This window comes from Loxodonta africana, chromosome 7 (genome assembly GCF_030014295.1).
Source record: "Loxodonta africana isolate mLoxAfr1 chromosome 7, mLoxAfr1.hap2, whole genome shotgun sequence".
Lineage (NCBI taxonomy): Eukaryota > Metazoa > Chordata > Mammalia > Proboscidea > Elephantidae > Loxodonta > Loxodonta africana.
In genome coordinates, this window is record NC_087348.1 from 19,044,481 (window position 1) to 19,072,389 (window position 27,909).

At 47.9% G+C, this 27,909-nt stretch overlaps 2 protein-coding genes across 2 annotated transcripts; one reads left to right on the forward strand and one right to left on the reverse strand.

Annotated features, from left to right (window-relative positions):
* Positions 1 to 1,768: 1,768 nt before the first annotated feature.
* Positions 1,769 to 23,143, forward strand: UBE2L6 (ubiquitin conjugating enzyme E2 L6). The gene is made up of 4 exons (XM_003421333.4): positions 1,769 to 1,898; positions 5,562 to 5,657; positions 11,591 to 11,777; positions 17,338 to 23,143. The coding sequence occupies exons 1-4, from the start codon at positions 1,872 to 1,874 to the stop codon at positions 17,487 to 17,489; spliced, it is 462 nt and encodes a 153-aa protein (XP_003421381.1). The 5' UTR covers positions 1,769 to 1,871; the 3' UTR covers positions 17,490 to 23,143.
* SMTNL1 (smoothelin like 1) lies at positions 19,890 to 27,749 on the reverse strand. Its single transcript, XM_064288037.1, is given in 7 exon segments — positions 19,890 to 20,047; positions 23,403 to 23,554; positions 23,723 to 23,837; positions 24,006 to 24,164; positions 26,419 to 26,470; positions 26,595 to 26,727; positions 26,946 to 27,749. Coding segments are annotated over 7 exon segments (1,545 nt in total). The 5' UTR covers positions 27,735 to 27,749; the 3' UTR covers positions 19,890 to 19,902.
* Positions 27,750 to 27,909: the final 160 nt, after the last annotated feature.

The following is a 27,909-nucleotide window of genomic DNA, read 5'->3' on the forward strand; positions in this document are numbered from 1 at the left end:
CTCTGTCACATGGGGTCCCTATGAGTCAAAACAGACTTGAAGGCACTTAAAACAGCAACTGAGAAGATTGACCAGACATGGGTTCAAATCCCAGCTATTGAATTCAGTTTCCTCATCTTTAAAACAGAAATAAGTCTACTTGCTTTAGGGGATTTTAGACAGTGTCCTAATCATTCCTGGCATATAGAAGATACTCAGTTCAAGTTTGTCGAGTTAAACATCGTTTGTCCTGCAGATACATCCCACATCTGAGCAGAGAAGTCAGTTGGTACCAAGACAAAAACTGTGTGATACTGTTATGGATTAAATTGAGTCTGCCCCCAAAATATGTGCTGGACTCCTAACCCCCATGCCTGGGGATGTAATCCTGTCTGGAAATAGGGTTTTCTCTGTTATGTTAATTAGACCATACACAGTACAGTGGGCTCTAAATCTAATCACTTCTGAGTTATAAAAAGAGTACATGAGATGCAGAGAAATGGGAACACCAGGAAAATGGGGGACACGCTATGTGTCAATCATCTACAAGCTAAGGGACCAAGGAATGTTGGGAAATACCTACAAGGAAGGAACTGATACCACCAAGACCCCGATTTGGACTTTTAGCCTCTAGAACTGTGAGGAAATAAATTTCTGTTCTTTAAAGCCACCCACCGTGGTTAAAGCATTAGGTAATTAAAACAGGTACCTAACTCTGAATCTGGTGCTCAAAATATGCCGATTTCTTTCCTCATCTGAGCTGAAGTGGGGGGCTGGGAGGTAGGAGAAGAAGGAGAAGAAGGGCTCAGAGTCTAGGAGATTCTGGGAGTCCCGAGTCTGGGAGGCTCTTTCTCAGACACTGCTGCTTGGTACTCAGGGGCTGCTGTTTCGCGGTGGGCTCAGATTCGGCTGGGGCAGGGGTCTCTGCCCTTGCCCAGAGGGGTGGAGACGCCTGCTGTGTATGGGGGCACATAGTAGGCCCCCAGTGTGTAATGGATCAGGGATAATATAAGGGAGGCTGAGTAGCTTCCCCTGGGGGAAGGCTCCCGAAATCCGTCTTGGGGCTTTCCCATCCAGCTGTTTCCCAGACGAGCATGAGATCGGCGCTGATGAAATACTAAGCCTGGGTTTTTTGGTGGGCAGTCAAGGACCGAATGAACAGGCGACCGACTCGCAAAACAAGAGAGAAAGGGTCCAAACAGCGCCTCCTTGTGGGGCTTTTCACCAAGCACCCTTCTGGGAGAAACGTCCTTGTAGGTCCGCCGCCGAATGCTGGACAGCACAAAGAACCCCAAACTCTCATTTTTAGAGATGGGGCACTGGGCGCAGAGAGAAGAAGGGTCCTGTCCAGGCAGGTCCAAGAGTTTGCTAGACGAGGGGTTTAGGGCAGTGGTCTGACGGTGGAGGCCGCCGGGGGACCTGTCGCGGAGCAGAGTTGCATCCCTGCATTTACTTAGGGTGAGCGTGTATTCAGGACGAGGAGGAGCCGGCTGATGGAGAGGAGTCCCTGGGGCGGCCCCGGGCAGAAACTAGCACCCGGATGAGCAGACCCCAGCCCCGCGCTCTGCGCGCTCACCGCCTGATGCAGAGCGCCCCCTACCGGGACTCAGAGACCAGGCACGCCGCGCGCTCCAGGGACCATCCGTGCCCCCCAACAAAGATCGCGAGCTGTCCGGATCCGAGCGCGCGGCTCTGAGGCCTGGCCGGGTTCTCCCCGCAGGGCCCCCTCTGTCTTCGAAAAGCCAGTGGGGAACAGGTCTGCTGCGTCCGGCGACCGCACGGGCGGAGCGGAGCGTAGGCGGGGCTCCCGGAGGTGGGGTCCCCGGGGCGGGGCGCCTAGTCTCCTCGCAAGGTCGGCTGGAGTCCGCTAGTGCCCCACACTCGGTTCCGAGATGTCAGCGAGGAAGCGGGTGGCGAAGGTAACCGCGTTTGGGACACTCCTTCTCCCCCGCTCCTCCTCCCTCCGTCTCTTTCCCGATTCCCTCCCCCCTCCACCCCTTCCTCGGCTCCCTGCCCCCTCCGCCCCTTCCCGGGCTCCCTACTCCCTCCATCCTTTCCCCTGCCGGCTCTCCGAGCGCTCCCAGTAGTCCAGGTACTGGGGCCGGCTGAATGCCTGTCATCTCCTGCTCCCTAACCCCAGGGGAGAAGGGGGTCTGCGAGGGGTCAGAGAATAGTGTTTTTGGGGGGAGGGGGCATATGGGGTGTGGTGTCGCTGGTTCCCTGAGCCGTGCTGGGGGTGGAGTGAGCCGATCGGAGTCCCCCCCCGCCCCCCCAACTGGTTTCAGTTTCGCTTCTGCCAGAAACTTGTGAGAACATTTACGTGCGTCTCTGGTGCGGGGAGGGTTTCCTGGCCTCATCCTGGTGGCAGGCGCCCTGCTGTGGGTGGGGAGTGGGCTATGCACAGAGATAGGGGACAAGGTACTTTCCTCGGAATAGTCTATGGCCCGTCCTCTGGGCTGATACCTGCTTGACTAGGGTCCAAAGCAGCATGGGGTGCTGACCAGGAGTAGGTCAAAGTTCCCTGAGCGCTCTGTGGAGAAGATGCTGAAGCAGAGCAGGGAAGGCTCCTGGAGACGGTGGCGCGCGCCTGCCTTGTTCCTTGTTCTGCAGTTGCTGTTCAATGCCTACTGTATGCTGGCCCTGTTCTAGCTGGTAGGGAGGCAGAGGTGAACAAAGGACACAAATCCCTGCCTTCCTTGAGCCTTCGTTTTAATCAGGGACACAGTTTGAGATGAGGTCTGGAAGGATGGGGATGGAGCAAATTCCACCAGGAGGTGGGAAAATCCTGGGTGGTTGGGGGGGGCCTGGGGTGTAGCTGGAGATGGAGAAGAATCCTGGTGAAGTGGATCTGACACCCCCAGACTCTGAGTTCCTCTAATCTGCAGAATGGAGTGGAGGGGCTGAGGGGAGTGCCTGCTACCCCCAGCCTCTGAGAAGAAGAGGGTCTCAGTCTGGGTCACCCAGAGTAGGCTCAACCCAGAAGAACTGAAATCTGAAGGGCGACTGCTAAATGGAGCAGGGGTTTTTCCAGTAGGAAAGAGATGGAAACCAGTATTTATCACACTGGAGTTCCTGTGTGGTGCAAACTGGTTAACACACTTAGCTGCTAACAGAAAATTTGGCAGTTCAAGTCTACCCAGGTGCCTTAGAAGAAAGGCCTGGCAATCTACTTCCCCAAAAATCAGCCATCGAGAATCCTGTGGAGTACAGTTCTGCTCTGACACACATGGGGTGGCCGTGAGTTGGAATCAATTAGATGGCAGCTGGTTTTATTTATCACACTGGCATCATTACGTGCCAGGCAGTTTACATCAGTTGTTTCATCCAATTCTCACAGCAACCCTGTACTCCCATTTTACAGATGAGGAAATTGAGGCTCCGATAAAATAACTCATTTATCCAGGGTCACTAAAGAAGGAAGAGATGGGGCTGGAATTTAAGCTGGGTCCTCAGGACTCCAAACAGGCCCTTTCAATGGTCACTCTACTTTCATTTTCTCTTCCTCTAAGTCAGGTGATTTCTTAACAGGCCTCAGGAAGGAGCCTTGTGTCCTAGCTCAGGTTTCATCATCCTCAGGTGTTGCGAAAGCTTTGGCAGAACTCACCTGTAATAGATAAAATCCGAAATGTTCCTGTTAATGGTAAAGTCAGGGAAAAATGTCCATTCCAGAGCTTCTCTATTCAACCTTGGGCTTCATTGTTGCCCCCAAAATAACAGATGATACCGGAACCCGATTTGTAGTAAAAGATGCTTCTAGTTTGGGGCAAAAAATAAATGAAAAGTCGTAGAATCTGGGTAGAAGGTGTGAGAAGCAGTGTGTTGGAGTGAAGGGGCGGGGAACAAAGGCGTGTTTATATTTTGGGAGGGGGAAATAGAAAGTTCGGATGGTCTACAGTGTTAAAGGACCCCTTCTCAACTGGGAACTGGGTTTGGGGAAAGTTCTCTCTGCCCTTGTTTCCACCAGAGCTTCTCAACCTCCTCACTATGGACATTTGGTCGGATAATTCTTCGTTGTGGGAGGTTGTCCTGTGCACTATAGGATGTTTAGCTGCATCCCTGGCCTCTACCCACTAGATGCCAATAGCATTCCTGCCTCCCATTTATGGCAACCAAAAATGCCTCCAGATATTGGCAAATGTTCCTGGGCGGGGGTGTGGGGGGGGGCTCCGTAAAATTTCCTGTAGTTGAGAACCAGTGGTTTACACCCATTTGGTGTTTCACAGACGTATGACCTGCCCTTGAATGTCATTTTTATGTTGTTTTGAAAAAAATGTTCTGTCATCAGCAAAGGGCGAGAGGTTGCTTGGTCAGATCCATTTGAGAAGTACTGCATGCTATGGGCTCACGTTTTGGGGATTCACAATATGTAATAACAAATTAAAGGCTCTGGAAATCCCTGCAGTAAGGAAACCTATTTAGCCCAGTGTTTCCCAAACATACTCATCCATTGAACCCTTTTCCTGTAATAACTATTGACCTTCCATGGGACATTTGCCCTAATTGGGCCTGTCTTGGTGCCCCTCAACTTCTCTGCGTGGTGGACTCCTGTTTATTCTGCATGGCCCGGCTCACCATGTGCAGCCCCTGTAAGCCTTCCTGTTCCCATCTCTCTCCTCATTAATGCATCCACACACGTCATTCTCGTAATTGCATTCATGTTTCCTCCATTACTCCATGGTTGTTCTTGAGGCTTGAGCCATGTCGTGGTCCCTAGAGCATGCTCAGTCAATGGCTGTTGAGGTCATTGGGTGATGGCCAGGTGATTGGGCCACATTTCTGAGAAGGTGAGTCCCTGCCTGTCACTTATTTCTCTGCTTGGTGTATAGAGTTCTTACCTGCTGTGGTCTGCCTGAGTTGTTTTCCTTCCCCAACCCTGGGCGAGTGGAGTCTGACAAGGCTGAGGCGATGTCTTTGCCACCCACTCTGCCATGAGCACTGTGTGTACATCTCATCATGCTGGGCACTTGGCGGATGCTGATGGAAGGAAGGGAAGGAGAGAGAGAATTAAGACCTAGTGATTTTCTAGGAAGAGGGCAAGAGGGTGAAGCACCTTGGTTTCAGGGGAAAAAAATTCTAAGAGAGTTTAGTTCCAAGTTTTTAAATCTGGGAGAAGTGATCTGGTGCTTCTCTACACCAAGAACCCCCAGAATTATAAGGCTAAAATCATATAATTCACTTGAAGCACTTACCACCATGCCTGGTGCATACTAAACCAAAATAAAAACAAACCCCGTTGCTGTCAGGTCAACTCTGACTCATGGTGACCGCCTGTGTTGCAGAGTAGAGCTGCTCCATAGGGTTTTCTTGGCTGTAATCTGGGTGAAAGCAGATCGCCAGGCCTTTCTTTCATGGCTTTGTTGGTTTGAACCGCCAACCTTTAGGTTAATAGACTGGCGTAAGCCATTTGCACCACCCAGGGACCTTGACACATACTGAGTGCTCAATAAACGGGGACTTTGACTTTGTTGGCTTCTGCCCCCTAGGGTGTCCTGCTTTGGACAGGACAGCTTGCTGCTGGGGCAGGGGCAGGAGCTGAAGTGTGGAAGTCGAGGCCAACTGCCCGCTTGCTGTTCCCCTTGCAGGAGCTGGAGGATCTGCAGAGCCAGCTTCCCAGGTACCTGCAGAATCTGGTCAGCGAAGATGCCAACGTCCTGGTGTGGCACGCCCTCCTCCTGCCCGTGAGTGTCCATGGGGATTGCGGCTCTGGACTGGGGGTGGCTCAGGCCAGGGGCCTGGGCAAGGAGGGTCATGATTGGGCAGGAATTCTCCCTGCCTTAGGGTCCTCTCACTGGAGGCTGCCATTGGTGGGGATGGGGAGGTTCTCCCTCTGCACTGATTGCAACAAATAGCACCTAAAAAAGAAGTAAGAAAAAGATCTAATAGACCTTTGTCAAGGATTCTCTGAGTGGTGCAAAGTGTTAAGTGCTTGGCTACTAACTGAAAGGTTGTCTGTTCAAACCAGGGCTTCGAACTAGTTTATTCCAGTTTGAACCTCTGCTGAGAATTTGCATTTCTAACAAGTTCCCAGGAAGTTATACCTAAGAATCACCTCGGGATCTTGTTAAAATGAAGATTCTGATTTACAACCTCATATCTAGGGTGGAAATGCAAATTTCTCATCAGGGAACTTGTTAGAAATGCAAATTATTAGCAGGAGTTCAAACTGGAAAGAACTGGCTCAAAGCCCTGGTTCAAATTCACCTAGAGGTCCCTCAGAAGAAAGACCTGGCAATCTACTTCTGAAAGGTCACATCTGTGAAAACCCTATGGCATACAGTTCTACTCTGATACACATGGGGTTGCCATGAGTCAGAATCGACCCAGTGATAACTACGGGGAAAAAAAAAGACCTTTGTTAAGTGGTAGGGGCAAACTTCTAGGTTCCCATAAAAAGAAAAACAAAACAAAAAAAACCATTTCCATTGAGTCAATTCTGACTCATAGCGACCCTACAGGTCAGAGTAGAAGTGCCACTAGGGTTTCCAAGGAGCGCCTGGTGGATTCGAACTGCTGGCCTTTTGGTTAGCAGCCAAACTCTTAGCCACTATGCCACCCGAGTTTCTATAGTTGGTAAAATTTACTCCCCTAAACCTCATTAAAAAAAAAAAAAAAAACCTCATATGTTGTATTTTTTCTTTTAAAGACTAATTTCAGAAAATCATTGTTCCAGGTGACAACACAGTTAACTTATCTCTACTGTTCTGATTCCTCTATACTTATTATTTGATATCATCTTGATAAAACCTCCCTTTGGAAGTCATATTCCAAAGAATTTATCATCAGAGTGCAAGCTCTTTATTTTGACATTTAGTTATTAGTGCCTGAAGATACTGTCTTACAGAAATTCATCCATACACCTTTGGTCCCTTGGAAATAAAAATGAAAACATTTGAGTTTTTTGTCAGTCAAAGCTCTTTGGAAGGGAACACACCCATCTGTAGATACAGGTCTGGTGGTGGATATTTCTGTAGGCGACGCTTATATATCAGTATAGACGATAGATCACACAAAGGCCACAGTCAGGGCAGCTTCTTAGACATAACCAAACACCTTGCAGGATGAAGTTCTTAGGCTTGAAGGCAAAGGACCATATAGACTTGGGGGACATCTACATTAGTTAGCACAACATAGTTCATAAAGACAAAGTTCTTCATCCTACTTTGGTGAGCAGCATCTGGGGTCTTAAAAGCTTGTGAGTGGCCAGCTAAGATACATCCATTGGTCTCTTACCATGTGGAGCAAAAGAGAATTCAGAAAACCAAAGACTCAAAGGAGCAATTAGTCCAAAGGACTAATGGACTACATGAAACACAGCCTACATGACACTAAGATCAGAAGAACTAGTTGGTGCCTGGCTACCACTAGCGACGGCTCTGACTGGGATCACAACAGAGGGTCCCAGACAAACTGGGAAAACATTGCAGAACAAAAAATCAAATTCAAAAGAAAGACCAGAAATGACTGGTCTGATATAGAGACTGGAGGAACCCCCGAGACTATGGCCCTGAGACACCCTTCTGAATTGGAACTGAAGCCATTACCAGAGACCACCCATCAGCCAAAGCATAGATAGGCTCATAAAATAAACAACACTCTGATTTGTAAACTTTCACTTAAAGCACAATAAAAATTAAAAAAAAAAAAAAAAAAGCTCTTGAGGAATGTGTTCCTTAGAACAATCGATTAAATAAGATCGAAAGGGGGACATTTGCTCAAAAGCAAAAGATAAGAAGGCAGGAAGAGGTAGCAAGACAGTACAAAAGGAAACGCGGAGCCTAGGAGGGAAATGGGGGGAGGGCAGGCACGTTATGGGGAATGGAATCAACTTAATGGAACATTTTGTGTACAAACTATCAAATGGGAAACTAATTTGCCATGTAAGCTTTCCCTAGTGCACAATGAAATTAAAAAAAAAAAAAAAAAGCCCTTTGGGATGGAAAGGGAACAATTCATCTTATTATTTAGGATTTGGATGTCTTACTAACAATACAGCATGCCAGGGTTGTGCCATCTCATCTTTTTCGACTGATCTGTAGCCTGGAAAAATAGAAAAGGCTTGAGTTGGGTCAACATTTGAACCTTCTATCAAGTCCCTTGGGCTGCTGGGTTGAAGCAAGTTACTTACCTGGCTGGGAATGGGAACACCTGTTAGGTGCCAGGGGAAGAAGGTGCTGGAAAGAGCTCCGGGGACTGATTAGATCTCCAAGGAAACCAGCTTTGAGATGATAAGAGTGAAGGCAAGAAGCAAGTCAGAAGCTAAGAAAATGGGGGTAGGAAAACCTAGAGAAGGTCACATTTGGAAGAATACTGTGAAATCAGAGGACCGGAAGTGTTGGCAAGACTGGGGTGGGTAGGTGGACCCCAGGAACCAGTCAAAGATCTGGCAGCCTTACAAGGGCCCTGAAGAAGCATGCTAGTTGGAAGGAACCCCAGGGCTGGGGACCAAAACTTGGTGCAGACTAGTCATCCAGGAGGACCTGAAGGAACCCAGTGAAGCCGTGAAGGAGGGGACGGTTGGCCAGCGGGGAAGGAGAGGTAGGAGAGGTCTGTGGGGTGAGCAGATAGCTTCCCCCTCAAAGGCTCAGCCTCCATCTGCATGTTCATTTAGGTGGCCTCACTTTGCTGGTCTTGATCATAGAAGGCTACGGTTGGATGGCCCTTGTGAAGCTGATAGTAAGAGTTCACATTTATTGAGAATCTCCTGTTCTAAGTACATATTTGAGGTCATATTGAATCCTCACAACCACCCAATGAGGAAGGTAGTATTTTTTACTACCTACCAGCTGCTGTCAAATTGATTCAAATTCATGGTGACCCCATGTGTGTCAGAGTGGAACTGTGCTCCATAGGGTTTTCAATGGCTGATTTTTTGAAGGTAGATCACCAGGTCTTTAGTGGACTTGGATCTCCAACTGCTAACTTTCCAGTTAGTAGCAGAGCACATTAACCTTTGCACTACCCAGGGACTCCTAGTATTATTTTTATAATTGAAAAAAACAGAGGCATAGGAGGGTAAGTAACTTGTCCAAAGTCATACAGCATAAGGTGGTAGGGATAGAATTCAACTGACACCAGAGTCCTCTCTCTTAACCACTCCATGAAAGATGGATGGTTTTCAAACTTTTTTCAGTCTTTTTTTTTTTTTTTTAATAGTAAAGTGGTTTATTTAACTCGGAACTTAGAAGAAACTAGAACTTTCGGCAGTCCCTAAGGTGCAATGTGGAGTTTTCTGTCTAGACCAACTTCATCTTATAGATGAGGAAACTGAGCCCAAGAAAGGCTGAGTAATGAGCTGAGGCACAGCTGGGACAAGGCAGAGCAGGAAAGGGTGGAGTCGTTGGGGCTCCGTTACTTCCTCCCTCTTTAAGATTAAGAAGCCCCATAAATGGCCCTGTAAACCCATACCCACAGACACGCCCATCCTTTTCTGAGGCCTATGCCCTTGGTCTTACCTGCTGCAAGGGTTCCAGCCCTTCTCATTCCGTAAAAGCTGAGATGTTTTCCTTATCTTCCCAGTAAAAACCAAAAACCAAACCCATTGCCATCTTCCCAGTAGTTACTCCATTTCTTAGATACACCTAAGACCACTGTGGCTTCCCCCAAGGAGGAGGAGCTCTGTGAAGACCTTGACTCTGCTTAACTACCTTTGTCATTCAAACTGTCCTTGCCTTGTCTTCTCAGTAAAGAAGGTTCTGGAAGATTTGGTCCTTTGGAACCAGCCTAAACGCCCCTGTGCTCAGTGCCAGGGTCACCTAATTCTAGGGGTCCTCTATTCTAGGAGTATAAAGCAGTGATCGAGGTGGAAACCTTGAGTCTACAGCTCTCCGTTCCCATCCCAGCACTGCCACTTACTAGCTGTATATGGCCCTGGGCAAGCAACTTATAAACACTGAACTTGAGTTTCCTCATCTGAAAACAGAGATGTTAATAGTTGTGAGTGTTCATAATACTTATCATAATTGCTGTTGTTAGGTGCTGTAGAGTGGGTTTTGACTCATATCAACCCTATGCGACAGGGTAGAACTGCCCCATAGGGTTTTCTTGCCTGTAATCTTTACAGGAGCAGATTGCCAGATCTTTCTCCCATGGAGCCACTGGGTGGGTTGAAACCACCAACCTTTCGGTTAGCAGCTGAGCGCTTAACCGTTGCACCATCAGGGCTCTCTTATCATACATAAGAGACAGATACATACATAACTGACAGATATGTAATGTTTGCCATGTCCTGTTCTAAGCTTCTCATGTAAGTTGACCCATTTAATTCTCACATAAGCCCTATGAAGAAGTAAGTCTATTATTATCCTTATATTGAAGCACAGGGAAGTTAAGTTACTTGCCCAAGATCACTCCCGGGCAGCCTATGTGACCTCAACATTCTGAAGCAGAGGTTCACGCGTGTCAAGCCCTTAGCACGAGGTAGGTGCTCAGGAAGGTCTTCAGGTCTCTCTGAGTCTGGAGGGTCTCCTCCTGGATCGCGGGGGACCTCATCTCCTCAGTCACTGCAGCCCCTGTGTTCTTATGGTTTCTTCGTTTTCTCTATCTCCTCTCCATTCCAGTGATGATGTATTCCTGTACTTGCTAACAGCTCCCAAAGAGAGGATGTTCTGGTCCTTCTCTTGCATAGTTCTCACAAAGACTTTAAAGCTGGGGTAGCCCTTAGGCTTCACCTAGTCAAACCTTACCTATTTTTCACACGAGGAAACTGAGGCCTAGAGGTGGGGGAAGCTTGCCCATGGTCACACAGCAAAAGGTAGGGTTAGACTTTTCTGGCTCGAAGTCCAGTGTTCTTTTATTTTGTTTATTTTTATTATTGTTGGGAATACACACAGCAAAACATACACCAATTCAATAGTTTCTATATGTATAGTTTAGTGACATTGACTATATTCTCTGAGTTGTGGAACTATTCTCCCTCATTAACATCATCTCACTGCCCCCTGAGTTTCCTTTCTGACCTTTCAAGTTGGTGTTGTCAATTTGATCTCACATAGATGGTTCATAAAAGAGCACAATGCTCAAGGCACGCCTTCTTTACTGGTTAAGCTAACCTATTGTTTGCTTTAAAGACTCAGCAGTTATTTTTGGTTTAAGGTTTAAAGATCATCTCAGGGGAATCGTTTTGGGGGTTCATCCAGCCTCCATGGCTCTGGAAAGGTTGGATTCCACGAGAATTTGAAATCCAGTTCCTCATTTTCCCCCCTTTTATCGAGGTTCTTCTATTGGTTCTTTGGTCAAAACATTCAGTAATGCAGTTCTTCTGGTCTCATGGCCAAGGAAGCAGTTGTTCAAGGAGGCAATTAGCTACCCATTCCATTTCTTCCTCCTAGTCCTGACTCTCTTCTTTCTCTGTTCCTCTAGGCAAACAGAGACAGTCCAGTGGTCTTTTGTGATTCCACCTTCCCCCTATTCTATGGCTCAATTGTTGAGTGGATTCAGCTGCCATCTGTACTCCCTGCTCGAGATTCTTCCCAGGAGCGGAGCAGGGAATGCCTGGGACCCTGGGATGGGGGGGCGGGGAGGAGGAAAACTAGACCAGGACTCCAAAGGAGAAAGGTGGCCTTTGCCGAGCAGCCATTCTTGGAGCAGAGCTTGACCCTTTCTCTCCCTACAGGACCAACCACCCTACAACCTCAGAGCCTTCAATCTACGTATCGACTTCTCCGAGGAGTATCCGTTCAAGCCCCCCACGGTGAAATTCACAACCAAGATCTACCACCCCAACGTGGATGAGAACGGACAGGTGTGCCTGCCCATTATCAGCAACAAGTACTGGAAGCCATGCACCAAGACCTGCCAAGGTGGGAGGGGAGGGACCAGTTAGGCGGGGGTTACCAAACTGATTTGGGGTGGTTATTGTTTCTCAGTGCTGTCGAGATTCTGACTCATGGCATCCCCATATGACAGAGTAGAACTGCCTACGGGTTTTCTAGGCTGTAATCTTTATGGAAACAGATCTCTAGGGCTTTCTCCCTCGGAGCTGGGTAGGATCAGACTTGCCAGCTTTTCAATTAGCAACTTAACCATTGTGCCACCAAGGCTCCTTGATTCCTGGTTACCAAACCTGTTGCCGTTGAGTCGATGCTGAGTCACAGGGACCCAATAGGACAGAGAAGAACTGCCCAATAGGGTTTCCAAGGAGCTACTGGTGCATTTGAACTGCCAGCCTTTTGGTTAGCAGCTGAGCACTTAACCACTGTACCACCCAAAAAGGAAGAAGACAAAAATTGTGAGTTTCAGCTGAGGTTATCATGAGGTAGAAGAGATGCTGCCAGAGATCTTGGATGGGTGACCTCCTCCTACCTGTGTTTCTACACCTGGGCAGGTGTGCAGAGGAACTTTGTCATGGGTCTTGGGAGAGAGAAGCAGTTGGGCTGTAGACGGAGATGGCTTGGGATAAGAAGACCCACCGCTCCATCTGTGAGCAAGTCCTTTTTCTTTTCTGACCTCAGTGCCCTCGTTTGAGGGGATTGGCCTCATGATGATAAAACTCATCCTGGAGTTGAACGCTTTCGGCACAGAGCTAAGGGCTCACACACAGACTTCATTTGATGCCCTCAGCAATCCCATGAGGTAGTGCTGCTATCAACTCTATAGACGAAGACAGAGGCATAAGAGAGCTGAGGCAATTGCCTGAGGCTACACAGCTGGCAAGTGGCAGAGCTGGTATTCAACCCATGTTTGGCTGACTCTGGAGCAGTGCTGTCCAGCAGCACTTTCTGCCATAATGGAATGTTCTGTAGTTGACCTGTCCAGTGGAGTAGTCACTTGCCACATGTGACTGTTGAGCACTTGAAATGTGGCTAGTGCAACTGAGGAACTGAATTTTTCTTGTTTTCATACAGACAGCAAAGAATTTTTTCCCAAAGAAATAATTTTACCGTAAACACCCATATATTTTTTTACCTATATATTTTTATATTACCAGTTGCTGTCAAGTCAGTTCCGACTCATGGCGACCCCACTTGTGTCAGCACAGAACTGTGCTCAGTAGGGCTTTCAGTGGCTGATCTTTAGAAGTAGATCACCAGGCCTTTCTTTCAAGGCACGTCTGAGTGAACTCAAGCCTCCAACCTTTCAGTTAACAGCCAAGCTCATTGACCATTTGCACCATTTAAAAAAAAAAAAAAAAAACAACCCATTGCCATCAAGTTGATTCCAACTCATAGAGACCCTGTAGGATGGAGTAGAGCTGCCCCATAGGGTTTCAAAGGAGCACCTGTGGATTCCAACTGTCCACCTTTTGGTTAACAGCCATAGCTCTTAACCACTGTGCCACCAGGGCTCCTTGCATACCTAGGAATTCCTAAATAACCCTAGTATACTACCTAGATAGTACCATTAACTTTTTACTATCCTTGCTTCATCACATCTATCCATTCTTCTATCCACTTATTAATCCATCTTATTTTTTTAATTAATAATTCTTGAATATCAAATATTCAATTAGTGTTTATATTTTCCTAATTGTCTTATTTTCTTTTTTGGGTACGATGGTTGTTTTTGTTTCATTATTATATTTTTTAAAAAATATTTTATTGAGTTTTTGGTGAAAGTTTACACAGCAAACTACATTTCCCATTTAATAATTTGTATACATATTATTGTTTAGTGACGTTGGTTACACTTTCTACATTGTATCAACATTCTCTGTATTTCTGCTGTGGTTGTTCTGTTTCCATTAATCCCGCTTCCCTGCCCACCCTGACCTTCTCATCTAAGCTTTAAGGTAAGTGTTGACCATTTGGGCTCATACAGATGATTTTTTTTAAAGGAGCACAGGACTCTTGGGTGATTTTGTTTATTTTATGAGCCAATCTGTTTTTTAGCTGAAAGGTGACCTCTGGAAGTAGTTTCAGTTCAAAGTTTAAAGGGTATCTCAGAACAATAGTCTCAGGGGTTCCTTTAGCCTCTACTAGTCCAGTAAGCCTGGCCTTTTTTTTTTTTTTTTTTAATAAGAATTAGAATTTTCATCAGACATGAAAGGGACTGGACAGTGGGTAGGAGAGAGATGCTGATGAAGAGTGAGCTATTTGTATCAGGTGGACACTTGAGACTGTGTTGGCATCTCCTGTCTGGAGGGGGGATGGGAGGATAGACAGAGTTGGAAGCTGGCAAAATTGTCACGAGAGACTGGAAGGGCTGACTCATTAGGGGGAGAGCAAGTGGGAGTACGGAGTAAGGTGTATATAAACTTATATGTGACAGTTTGACTTGATTTGTAAACGTTCACTTGAAGCTCAATAAAAGTTAATAATAAAAAAAAAAGAATTAGAGTTTTGTTCTACAATTTCCTCCCATTTTATCTGGAACTGTCTATTGTGTCCCTGGTCAGAACAGTCAGTGGTAGTAGCCAGGCACCATCTAGTTCTCCTGATCTCTGGATAGATAAAGCCGTGGTTCATGTAGACTGTTCGTCCTGTAGACTATATTCTTCCTTGAGTCTTTGGTTTCGTTCTTTCTCTTTTGCTCCAGAGGAGTAGAGACCAACAGTTTTGTCTTAGGTGGCTGCTCACAAGCTTTTAAGACCCCAGATACTACTAACCAAACTAGGTTGTAAAACATAGACTTTATAGACTATGTTGTGCCAGTTGACCAAGTTGTCTCACAAGACTATGGTCCTAAGCCTTCAAACCTAGTAAAACAATCCTGTGGGGTGTTTGGTTACGTCTGGGAGGTAACTGTGACTATGTCTCCTATGTGCTTTATTTTATATATATGAATATATGTGCGGCACACACAAACATGTATTTATCCATGCCTGCAGATATGCCTGTATGTCCATATGGATATATACACATATACCTTGCTATACACGTAACATGCTTATATATCTACCTATGTAACCACTCACGTATTTTTGGGTTGTTACTGCTGTTGTCGCCAAATTGTGTATGTTATAGCATTTACCCATAAGGTCCCTTAATTTTGTGTATTACTTATTGTCATCACTTACCTTCGTTAAGTTGTGCACGCTTTATCCGCATTCGGTATTGCCTTCCCCATCACCAAAAATACCAAGTGTCTTCTGTCTAGAGAGTGATTCCTCCTCCCTCCTCCTCCCCCCGCATCTCTGGTATCCACCAAAGAACGCTGACTTCTGTATATATACCTATTTTTTAAATTAATAATTCTTTAATATCCAATTAGTATTTACATTTTCTTTCTTGTTTTGGGTGTAATGGTTGTTGCTTTTGTTTTATAAATCAAGACCTAAATAAGGTCCACCGAGTCAGGTTTGATTTTTTTTGGTTTATTGTTTGATTATGGATATATCTTTTTTTAATGTAAAGTACAATTTACCAATTTTAAGTGGACACTGTTTTAGTTCTTTAGTCTTGCTCTAACAGAAATACCAAAGTGGATGGCTTTAAGAGACAGAAGTTTATTCTCTCACAGTCTAGGAGGCTAGAAGTCTGAATTCAGTGTGCCAGCTCCAGCGGAAGGCTTTCTGTCTCTGTCAGCTCTGGGGGAAGGTCCTTGTCATCAATCTTCTCCGGTCAAGGAGTTTCTCAGCGCAGGGACCCTGGGTCCAAAGGATGTGCCCTGTGTGTGGCTTTTCTTGCGTGGTGGTGATGAGGTCCCTCTCTTGTCTGCTCACTTCTCTCTTTTTTATATCTCAAAAGAGATTGACTCAAGATACAACCTAATCCTGTAGATTGTGTCCTGCCTCATTAACATCATGGAGGTTAAGATTTACAATACACAGGTAATTACATCAGATCACAAATGGAGGACAACCGTACGATACTGGGAATCATGGCCTAACCAATTTGACACACATTTTTTGGGGACACAATTCAATCCATAACAGAAACTGATGACTTTTTTCCCATTCCCTCTTCTTCCATTCCCTGCTAACCACCAGTTTTCTTTTGTCTCAGTGAATTTACTTTTTCAAGATATTTCATATAAATGAGATCATTCAATATTTCTCCTTTTGTGTCTGGCTGAATTGAATTAAAAAATATATACATTTTATTTATTTTTGGTGGCAATATACACCACCAAAATCCATTCACAATTTCTACATGAACAGTTCAATCACATTGGTTACATACTTCACATTGTGTCACTGTTCTCACTTTCTTTACCCATATTGTTTTATCACCATTAATTTAGGCTCTCTGCCTCTGAGAGTTCTCATCTGTGCTTTAGATTAACTCTTGTCAGTTTGCACACATATTGATAACCCTTTATAAGAATGCTGTGCTTGAGGCAAACATTATTAATTGGACTAAACTGTTGTTTAGCTTAACTACGGCTTTTTGAGATAGTTTCAGTTCAAGGTTTAGAGATTATTTCCAGGCATTAGACTCAGGTGTTTTCCCAATCTCAATGAATCCAGTAAATCTGGTTTCCAAATGAGTGTAAATTCTGTTCTGCACTTTTCCTCCTTTGGATCAGGATCTATCTCTTGGGTCCTTGCTCAAAACATGAACTTAATTTTTAGTTGTACTTAATTTTAATTAAGTTTAGATAACCATCGAATGACTAGTGGGTACTGCCTTGGGCAGTGCCACTCTAGAGTCTATGAGCTTAATCTGTCCTGCCTCAGGACCAGCTCAGGAGTTCTTAACTCAGGAACCCAGCAGATCCTTGTTTGGATGAGCTTCAGGGGGTCTGCGAAGCACTCTTGGCTCAGAACTGTATGTTTGTGCATGTGCACATGTGTACATGCCGAGGAGATGGGTCCCTGCCTTCACCAGGTTCCCAAAAGCACCCATGAAAGATTAAAAGCCACTGGGGCAGTAGTGGTCTTCGGTCTTTAGCCACAGAATGCTTTTGTCCAAATACAAATTTATTTGGAATCCTAATATAAAACAGAGAAACAGAGCTGTTCTTGTTGAAATGGGGGTGGGACCCAGAAGCTCTACTGATCTCATCCACCACCATCATGGATGGCTTCTCTGAAGCTGTAGTTTGAAAACCACCGTTAGAATCAGTCAAAGCTTCAGGTGTCATCAGCCAAGGGGCAAGTAGGGCATTTGGTTGGTTATAGAGTCAACCTGGAGGCCCTGGGTGGTGCAAACCGTTAAGCGCTCAACTACTAGCCAAAAGGTTGACAGTTTGAACCCACCCAGAGGCACTTTGGAGTAAGACCTAGTGATCTGCTTTTGAAAGGTCACAGCCACAAAAACCCTGTGGAGCACAGTTCTACTCTGCACACATGGGGTCGCTATGAGCCAGACTCGATTTGACAGCAGCTAACAACAAGAGTCATTCTATGAGATTAGCCTTCTTGGGGAACCCCAAAGAATGAGTATGGTGTTTGTGGGGATCTGGGAATAGGTAGCCATACCCTCCTTCCCCAGAGTTTTTCAGTCCACCCTGATGTCCTGATCTGGTTTCTCTCCCCAGTCTTGGAGGCCCTCAACGTGATGGTGAATAAACTGGAGCTGGATCAGCCTCTGCGGGTGGATCTTGCTGACCTACTAGTACGGGACCCGGAGCAGTTCAAAAAGAATGCCAGAGAGTACACCCTTCGCTTTGGAGTGAAACGGCCCACCTAAGCTTGATCTGACCCCTCCCTGTGCATGGTGGACAAACATACCTCATGGACTGGCGGTCAGGGCCCTCTGTGGCCCATTTCTTGCCCATCCTTTCCTTCCTAGGTTGTTAGTTTGTTTGCGGTGGGGGGTCCAGGTGTGTGTATGGTATGTGGACCCACTCCCAGGCTCACCTGGCCATAGGTGCATCCTTTCCCACTCCCTTTCCTGCCCACAGATTCGGGGGAGTTGAGGTTCGCGGAGTTGCAAGCCAGTCCTCCTCCGGCATTGTGTGATATGGGAATCCTGCCCTCATATGGTCCCTCCTTTTTAGGAAGATGAGCCCAAACCAGCTGCAGTGAATGGGCCCAGCAGCCAATTAGCATTCCCCTGGGACCCAGGCATTATTGGGGGGTTGGAGGGAAATGGAGCAGATGGATGGCAAGCAGGGCATGGGGAGGGAATCCTATTTACAATGGAGTGATCTGCTGATGGAGTGATTGTAGTCCTCCAGACTAATGATAGATACCCACAGATTTTGGTACTAAGCCTTCTTTTCTCCATGGATGTACCACAAAATGTAAGAATCTCATTTCTGTCCTGGACACCTGACTACTTGCTTTCAAAACCCGCTTGCTATCTCGTTAGGCTGCCAGTGCCTGCAGCCAGGCCTCAGGGCTCAGCAGTGCCCCTCCCAGCATCAGTCCAGGGGAGCCATGGAAACCCACAGGAACACATAGCCTTTAAAGCCCTGAGGAATTCCGCAGTCCGGCTGAGTCTTCACTGAGCGGGTGGGATGGTTTCATCAGCGGCAAGCAAAGACTGGGGAAGGAGGACTTAGCTGCCGTCTAATACAGGTGTAGCCCTGCTTCCCAGAAGCTGACAGCTTGCCTGACCTTGAACCTTGTGTACCCTAACCACTGTGGAGAAAGCTAGCCATGATAGAATGGGCCATCCTTAGCCAGAGGGGCCTTCAAAAAGTCCACAGGGTAAAATCCCCATTTTATAGATGAGGCAACAGAGCGCTGCGGTGGATTGCCAGCTTCCACACTGCTGATCAGGGAGCCCGGGTGGCAATCATTAACCACTCGGCTACTAACTGAAAGGTCATGGTTCAAGCCCACCAGCGACTCTGTGGGAGAAAAGACCTGGCGATCTGTTCTTATAAAGATTACAGCCTTGGAAGCCTTATGGGGCAGGTCTACTCCGTTATATAGGGTTGCTATGAGTTGGAATGGACTCAGTGGAACACAACAACAACACACTGCCAGTCAGTACAGAGTCCACACCACCTGCACTGTGCCAAGCTGGCTATATATATATATATATATATATATATATATTTAACCCCACAAGCTGCTCTTATCAACACACGTGCTCCAAAAGGCAGATAAAGCAGACAGGATTGTCAGCAGAAAATTATAATCATCTCAGGGGTTCATCTCCAATGAGCAGTGGAAAAACACAAACCAGAACTTCTGCCATAGTTGGAGGGATTAACTTAACCTGAAGGAAGAACTTTCTGGTTGCAATTGTTGGAAGCTCCTGGAAGCCACTGTCTTTCAAGAGACAGAATGTGGGGGTATCTTCAAGTCAAGGGAACCACTCCAGACCCAGCTAGCTCAGTTTGTGTGAGATTTCTAGAGACTCCTCTGCTTGAGCTTCTGCCCAAAACCAAAACCAAACCAAACCCACTGCTGCTGAGTAGAACTACCCCATAGAGTTTCCAAGGAGCGCCTGGTGGATTTGAACTGCTAACCTTTTGGTTAGTAGCTATAGCTCCTCACTACTATGCCCCCAGGGTTTCTGGCTTCTGCCCAGGAGTCCCCTAACCTGAGAGAAGTATGGAAGGTGGAAAGAGGAAAAGGGAATTGGGAAAAGCACCATTGCTGGCTTGAATTGTAAGGTTTGGGGTTTTGTTGCTGTTGTTGTTTTAGTTTTGGCCACCACTTACTGACCATTTTGGCCCATTATTTCATTTTCTCATATAATCCTCATAACACCTCCACGAGGTTGAACTCTTACTATCCCCTTTTGGAACTGTCAGTGGAGGCTCAGTGAGGTTAACCCACTTGCCCAAGGCCACACAGCTGATTAGTGGTGGGACCCAGATCTGCCTGACTCCCAGTGTCCAACGCCCACCCACTGGGTTATTGTCCTTCCAAACACGTTGGACAGTTGTTGAGAAGATCTCTCCAGGTCATGGCTGAGGAAACCAACTCCTGCGTCAGAAGAGATAGGTTCTCAGATGGGTATGGAGGGAGCACAGAGGGGCCAGACAGGGGTTTACAAAAGTACTTTTAATACAGGTCAGACTGATACACCTGCCCTTGTCTGAGCTCACCTCTGCACCCTCCTTGGAGCAGATGAGCCTTAGGCCCATGGGCTGGTCAGCTGGGCGCCCTGCCCACTTCTGCCCATAGGGTCGGTCAGCACCTTATTTCTTCTTGGTCTTCACTAGTCCCTTCTGCACGAGGCTGCGATACAACTCCTGGATGTAAGTGTAGACGCACTTGGAGTCGGGTACTGCCAGGCGCACCATGTCATCCACCTCCAGCAGCTGGGCACAGTCAGCCAGTTTCCTGCAGGATAGGGGTGGGCGGGGAGCAGAGGTCAAAGGCAAAGGATGTGGGAGCCAACGGAAGGGGTGAGGCAGCCCAGTGAGGATGAAATCCATAGAAGGATGTATGTCAGAGCTGGGAGATCCTCTAAGCTAACCAACCCATTGCACAGATGAAGTAACTGAGGTCCCAACAGGGTCAAGACTTGTAATCAGCCTGGTCTGACTCTAAAGGCTGTGTTTTCATTGCACTGTGCATCCTTCCCTGGGAGCAGAACTTCTGGCCTAGTTCTACAGTAGCCCACCCCTTAAAAAGGCAGGTGTATCTAGCCTCTAGAACCAGGAGCCCCTTAAGCCTGGTTTCTCCACACAAATGTAAAATGCAGACATCCAGTCTCAGCCAGAGTGCTGCCTTGCTGCTGCAACATCTCCAGGGCTTCGTTCGGTCTACGTGTATTTATTGAGGGCCTACTGTATGCCAAAGGTGCTTGGTAGTGCAATGGCCAACTGCTCAGCTGCCAACGAAAGATTGGTGGTTCAAACCCCGCCAGTGGCTCTGGGGAAGAAAGACTTGGTGATCTGCTTCTGTAAAGATTACAACCTAGAGAATCCTATGGGGGCAGTTCTACTGTGTCACAAGGGGCTTCTATGAGTTGAATCAACTCAGTGACACCCAACAACAATAACACTATATACCAGGCACCCTGGGAATTCAGCAGTGAACAAAACCAACCTTCTCTACTCTCTCGGCACTGACATTCTCGTGGCAGGAGACAGAGAGTAAACAAACATGTAAACGGGACAGTACATCTGAAGGTGAGGGGTGGCAGAGAGGAATGTAAGGCAGGGAAGGAAGACAGGGTGCCAGATATACGTTCCTTTTCTGTGTCAACTGAGATGATTGTGTGGTTCTTTTCCTTTGTTCTGCTTGTGTGGCGTATTGCACTGATGGCTGTTCTAATGTTGAACCACCCTTGCATTCCTGGGATAAATCCTACTTAGTCATGATGTACAATCCTTTTAATATTCTTTTGGATTTGGTTTAGTAGTATTTCGTTGGGGATTTTTACATCTGTATTCATAAGGGATATTGCTTTGTAGTTTTCTTGTGGTGTCTTTGGTTTTGGTATCAGGGTAATGCTAACCTCAGAATGAGTTAGGAATTGTTCCCTCCTCTTCAATTTTTGGAAAAGTTTAAGGACCGGAATGACTTCTAGAATGTTTGGTAGAATTCGCCGATGAAGCCATCTATAAGCATAGATGCTGTGTTGTTGTTGTTGTGTTGATTCTGACTCATGGAGACCCCATATGTGCAAAGTAGAACTGCTCCATAGGCTTTTCAAGGCTGTGACCTTTTGGAAGCAGATTGCCAGGCCTGTCTTCCAAGGTGCTCCTGGGTGGTTTCAAACTACCAACCTTTTGGCTATTAGTTGAACTCTTAACCATTTTAGCCACCCAGGGACTCTCCCCAAGGGAAGCTATCTGCTATAGGACTTTCCAGGGTATGTTCCTATGTTAGGGAGGGGTCTGTTATTCTTTAATGGGATGCTTAGGGAAGGCTTCTTAAGATAGTAAGTCGTATGCGTATCTGGGGAAGAGGATTCCAGACAGACTGAACAGCATGCGCAAAGGCCCTGAGGCAGGAGCACTTGGTGTGTTTGAGGAACTGCGTGGAACCTGGTACAAGTTCTCTTCTATGTAACATGAATCCCCCCTGCTGCCCTTTGGGGCCTCGTGCTACTCCTGGTAATTATTGGAGCTACCACATTAAGTCCTCACTCCCTCATGCGGGTTGCTTCCCCTTGAATGGTCTCATTTACTCTTCCTCAACCATGGAGCCCTGGTAGCACAGTAGTTAAAAACTCGGCTATTAACCAAAAGGTTGGCAGTTTAAATCCACCAGGCACTCCTTGAAACTCTATGGGGCGGTTCTACTCTGCCCTATAGAGTTGCTATGAGTCGGAATCGACTCATCAGCAACGGGTTTGGTTTGATTTTCCATCCTCAACCAGCAGAAGGGGAACTGGAGACTCAGAGCGTTTTGGTGATATACCCAAGGTCGAAGTTAGTTACACAGCCGGGACTCAACCCCCAGGGCTGCCTGGCCCTCTAGCACCTGTGCTCTGAAGCTGGGTCTCAGCAGGCTCTGAAGCCAGCTGCGGGTGCTGGCAGTAAGACAAGTCAGGGCTCCAGTGGAAATCCTCTCCTGGGCAGAGACAGCTGGCCCGAAATCCAAGCTGGCCTGGCCTAGGGGCTGGGGGAGGGGTGCAGGCTGGAGAGGTTCAAAGAATGAGACAGGCACCCCACAGCTGATGCAGTGGCCAGCTCCTGAGTGCACGTTGGGGTGCCGTCCCCAACAGGGGAGAGGCAAACTCTTCATGGTATTGAGACTGGACTCAGGGCAGGACTCCCACCAGTAGCACAGCTGATGGAGCCCGTTGGGGGCTCTAGCACCACCGGCTCCCTGCTCTTATCCATGGGATCAGAGGATAGTTCTGGAACAGGGGCAGTGAGGTATGATGGCTGTGGCAGGGGCCCCCTTACTTCTCACACTTAATCTTCACACCAAACCAGTTAACCGTTTGTACCAGGCTCATAACTGACATCTTTCCTTATGTTATAACAGCAGCGAGGATTTTTTAGAAGTACTGACTGTGGGATAGGCACTGCGGTAGTGGCTTTACCTAATTCTCACAGTGACTCCCTAAAAGAGGAACCATCATTCCCATTTTAGAGATCAGAATATGAGGCTCAGAAAGCCTGTCCAAGATCACATGGCTAACAAATGGCAGAGTCAGAATCTGACCCCAAATCTTTGTAACCACCCTACCCAAAACCGCAGGCCAGCCTCTCTTCCATCCCTTTCTCTGCCTAATTTTTCTTTAGATCCTATCACCACCTGGTATTTTATGTAATATCTATTTGTGTGTTTGGAGTCCCTGACTGATGCAAACAGTTAAGCACCCAGCTACTAACCAAAAGTTTGGAGACTCGAGTCTACCCTGAGGCACCACGGAAGAAAGGCCTAGTGATCTACTTCCAAGCAGCCATTGAAAACCTTTTGGAGCACAGTTCTACTCTCACACACGTGGCATCACATGAGTCTGAGTCGACGTGACCGTAACTGTTTTGTGTGCATTTATGATCTGTCTCTTCCTTTAGAATGTTATCCATGGGAGAGCAGGGATTTTGTCTGTTTTACCCACTGCTGTATCCCCTGGGCCTGAAACAGTGCCTGGTGCTCACAGATTTTTGTTGGAAAAATGAATGCGTGGCCACCACACCAATCTGACTACTCCCCTCTCCACCCCTGTGAAACCAGCCCTCCTCTTGGGTTGCCCTGAGCCCCCACCCTGCCTCGCCATCTCTTGGCTTACTCAGCGGTGGAGAAGGCCAGGGTGAAGTTGTGCCGGCGCTGCGTGGGGTCCAGCGCAGTGTAGTCAAAGGCATCGGGGAAGAACTTGTGGATGAGGGCACAGAAGGCCATGCCGCTGCTCCAGCTGGAGGAGAAGTTCTGGATGTCCACGTGCTGTGGGAGACATGGCAGGCGGGTAGGGTGCAGAGGGGGCCACAGTGAATCTCCAGCCAGAGGGCCTGGGAGGCTGGGACTTGGCCCCCATCCCACCCTCCTACCCTCTGAGCTTTGCACACTCAGAGCCTCCCAGGCACTGCTGCCCTGGAAGGGTCCCTTGCCCACCTCGTATTTCTTTGTCATGGCCCGGCACCACTCCAACAGCATGTTTTTGACCCCGCCAATGGCTGCCCCCGCTGCCTTTGTGTTCCGGAACAGGGCTGTGGGGCCCGAGGCTGCCCTGTGAGGGCAAGGGTATAGATGGTCAGGCCAGAGAGGGCTGGGTCAGGAAGGAGCCGCACCCCCAGATATCAGGCCCCCACCCTAGCTTCGCCTCTCTGCTGCCCCTCAGACTTCTGCCCGTCCTGGTTTCCAGGGAGAGTCTAGCCAGCTCTGGCCTGCGTCCTACCCGCCAAACTTGTCCACGATGGCTTTGCGGTTCTGTGCACGGGCCACCCGGGGCCGAGTAGGGGCTGACACCCTGCGCTCTGGGGCCTTTTCCTTCTTCTTTTCCATCGGGGGAGAGGGCTCCGTGGGACTCTGAGCCACATCGCTGGGAGAAGACTCACTAGGTGGAAAAGTCCGGAGAGGGGAGAGGGGCTGGGAGCAGCTCTTACACGGTACAGGGAGGGGCTGGGGGTCACTGCAGTCTAAAGGGACACGTGCAGTGTGTTGCCCATACTCGGCACACATGGATTCTGCACCTGGCACTGGGAGAGGGTTGAGAAGGATGAAGCCAGTTCTAACCTCCAGAATCTGGTGGGGATGTTGAGCAGAACTAGGACAAGCCTGAGGGCTGACCTGAGTTTGAATTCTGCCTTTGCCTCTTATTTGCTGTGTGGTCTTGGAACTGCCACGTCATTTCTCTGAGCCTCAGCTTCCTCATCTGTAAAATGGGGACAAGAAAACCTCTCAAGATGGTTCTAAGGGCCATATGAAGAGGTAAATATAAAGCACCCAGCTTGCCTACCACACAGCTGCATGAGCACCCCGTGAATATTCACTGGTTAACTTTTCCTAGATGTCCCTGGGTGACACAAACAACTAAGCTCTGGGCTACTAACTCAAGCTTGTCGGTTTGAACCCACCCAGAAGCCCTTTGGAAGAAAGGCTTGGTGATCTGTTTCCAAATGGTCACACCCGTGAAAACCCTGTGGAGCACAGTTCTACTCTGTACACATGGGGTCGCCTTGAGTCGGAGTCAACTCGACAACTGGTTTGTTTTGTTTCGTGTATTTTTCCTTAAGAAAGTGACAAGGAGGTTGATTTCTGCTCAGTATAAAGGAAGATTCTTCTAATGACTAAAGTTGTGCAGTGGCAAGAATAAGGCTGTGATGCAGTGGTTAAGAGCTACAGCTGCTAACCAAAAGGCTGGCAGTTCGAATCCACCAACTGCTCCTTGGAAACCCATGGGACAGTTCTAGTTTGTCCTATAGGGTCACTGTGAGTCAGAATTGACTTGACAGCAATGAGGTTTGTTTGTTTTTTTATACTAAAGATGAAGGTTTACAAAACAAACTATTTTCTCATTAAACAGTTAGTACACATATCGTTTTATGACATTGGTTAACAACCCCACGACATGTCAACACTCTCCCTTCTCGAACTTGGGTTCCCTTTTACCTGTTTCCTGTTTCGTCTTGTCTTCTAGTCCTTGCCTGTGGGCTGGTGTGCCCCTTAGTCTTGTTTTGTTTTATGGGCCTGTCTAATCTTTGGCTGAAGGGTGAACCTTGGAAGTAACTTCATTGCTGAGCTAAAAGGGTGTCTGGGGGCCATACTGTGATGGTTTCTCCAGTCTCAGTCAGACCAGTAAGTCTGGTCTTTTTTTGTAAGTTAGAATTTTGTTCTACATTTTCCTCCAGCTCTGTCTGGAAATGTCTATAGTGATCCCTGTCAGAGCAATCAGTGGTGGTAGCCGGGCACCATCTAGTTTTACTGGACTCAGTCTGGTGGAGGCCATGGTAGATGTGGTCTGGACTAATCTTTCCCTCGTATCTTTAGTTTTCTTCATTATCCCTTGCTCCCGAAGGTGTGAGACCAGTCTTGTATCTCAGATGGCTGCTCACAGGCTTTTAAGACCCCAGACACTACTCACCAAAGTAGAATGTAGAACATTTTCTTTATAAACTATGTTATGCCAATTGAGCTAAATGTTCCCCGAGACTAGGGTCCCCTTAGCCCAGCAATTCGGTCCCTCAGGGAGTTTGGATGTGTCTATGGAGCTTCCATGACCTTGCCTTGTACAAGTTGTGCTGGCTTCCCCAGTACTGTGTACTGTCTTATCCTTCACCAAAGTTACCACTTATCTATTGTCTAGGCGATGAGTTTTTTTGGTTTACTATGCACCAGGCACTGTGCTAAGTGCTTTGCACACACTACATCATTTAAGCCTCAGAACAATCTGATAAGATAGGTACAATTATTATGCCCGCTCCACAGACAAGAAAAGGCTAAGTGGCATGGCCAAGGTCACACAGCAGGTAAGTGGCAAAGCCATTGTCCAAACTCAGGCTTTCTGACCATGCTCTTATGCATGATGCTGACACCATGGAAACAGGCTGAGCTGCAAGGTACAGAACTCCCAGGAAGGAGACTTCAGCAGTGGAGTGGGAAGTGGACCAGGTGTCCTCCACGCTCCTTCCTGCCTCTGGCTCCTTTGGTTCCCTGAGCTCTGCCCTGGGATAGGGGTCTGAGTGCAGGAATCCTGGAGTGTCTCAAGATCAGGTGCTGGGGGAGGGAGGGGCAGGCTGAGGTGATGGTATACTTGGAAAGGAGCAGGTGGTAGGGGGAGTTGGAGTTGGAGCCCTGAAGGTTGACATTACCTGGCAGAAGGACTGGTCTCTCCAGAAGCTTCTGCTTCTGGGGGCACCCCATCTGAAGGAAAGGAACCGGAAGGGGGGAGGCTGGGGCTACCCATGACACGCTTTCTGCACCCCCTCCTCCCACTGCCCCAGGGTTGCCCCTGCAGTGCCTGTGGGCCCCCTGGGCTCCCACTCACCGGGGCTGAGGCCATGGGCCTCGTCCGTGGGACTCTCAGGCCACTCATCCGGGGAGCTGGGGACCACCCCTACCCCTTCCTCTGGTCCTTCCGCCACGTACTGGTCCTGCTCTTCATTGATACCACCAGATTCCTGGAACAAACATGGTCCATGTGGCCATGGTCACACAAGCACCTACCCCAGGCTTTGTGAGACCTTCAGAAAGATCTAAAGGCAGACTAAGCCGCAATGCTTCATCCCTGTCCTCCACCTTCCCCACCCCAGTCACCTGATATCAGTGGTGGGGAGGACTGGACTTTCCAAAGGGAGTAAGGCAGGGAGGTTTGTTCTCCAGGGTCAGGAGACATGGCTGCCTCCCCACTTCATGGAGCCTTCTCCCTCTCCTCTGCCTCGCTCACCTCCTTCTTAGCATCACTTTCGACCTCCTCTTTCCCATCAACCTCCTGAGGTCCAGCTTTAGCCTCATCGTTCACAACAGCCTTCTTCTGAGATTCCGTCTTGGCTTCTTTCGCACCAGCCTCCTCCTTGAGTTCAGCCTTGGGCTCCTCCATCTTTTTGCTCTCCTCCTGAGGGGCCACCACGGCTGCCTCTTTCCCATCAGCCTCCTTGGGTTCAGCCTTGGCCTCTTCCACCTCATCGGCAGCCTGCTTCAGTTCATCCTTGGCCTCGTCATCCACGTCAGCTTTCTCCCTGGATCCTGGCTTGGCTTCTTTCTCGTCAGCTTTCAGCTTCTCAGAGGCCAATGTGGCCTCTTCTTTTTCCTCAGCCTCCTTGAGTTCAGATTTGGTCTCTTCTTTCCTGTCAGTCTTCTCCTGAGAGGCCCCTGTGGTCTCTTCCTTCCCACCATCTTCTTTTTTAAGTTCAGCCTTGGCCTCCCCTTCAGATTCCACCTTGACCTCATCTAACCCATTTGCTTCTCCCTGGAATTCAGCTGGTGCATTTTCTGGCTTTCCTGCCCCATCTGGAGCCTGGTCTTGGACAGTCTTCCCAGCTGTGCCTTCACCCTCCTTCTCTGCAGAGGCTCCATCTCTCAGGGTCCCAGGGTCCTCTGTGGTTGGGGGGACAGTGATTTTATCCTCTGAGGGCTTCCCTTCCTTCTGCTCCATCTCTGGGAAGAGAAGACAAGCAGGCCTGGTCATGCCCGATCTCAGCGAGCACCGGTCTAGGGGCCAGGAGGCCTGAGGTTCAGTCCAGGCCCCTCCACTACTTGGATATGTGACCCAGCATCCACTTTTCCTGGAGTAAAATGAAAGGAAAGAGCTCTGCTTTCCAAAAGGTGGGAGAGCTGGGCTACGTTGACTTGATGTTGGGCAG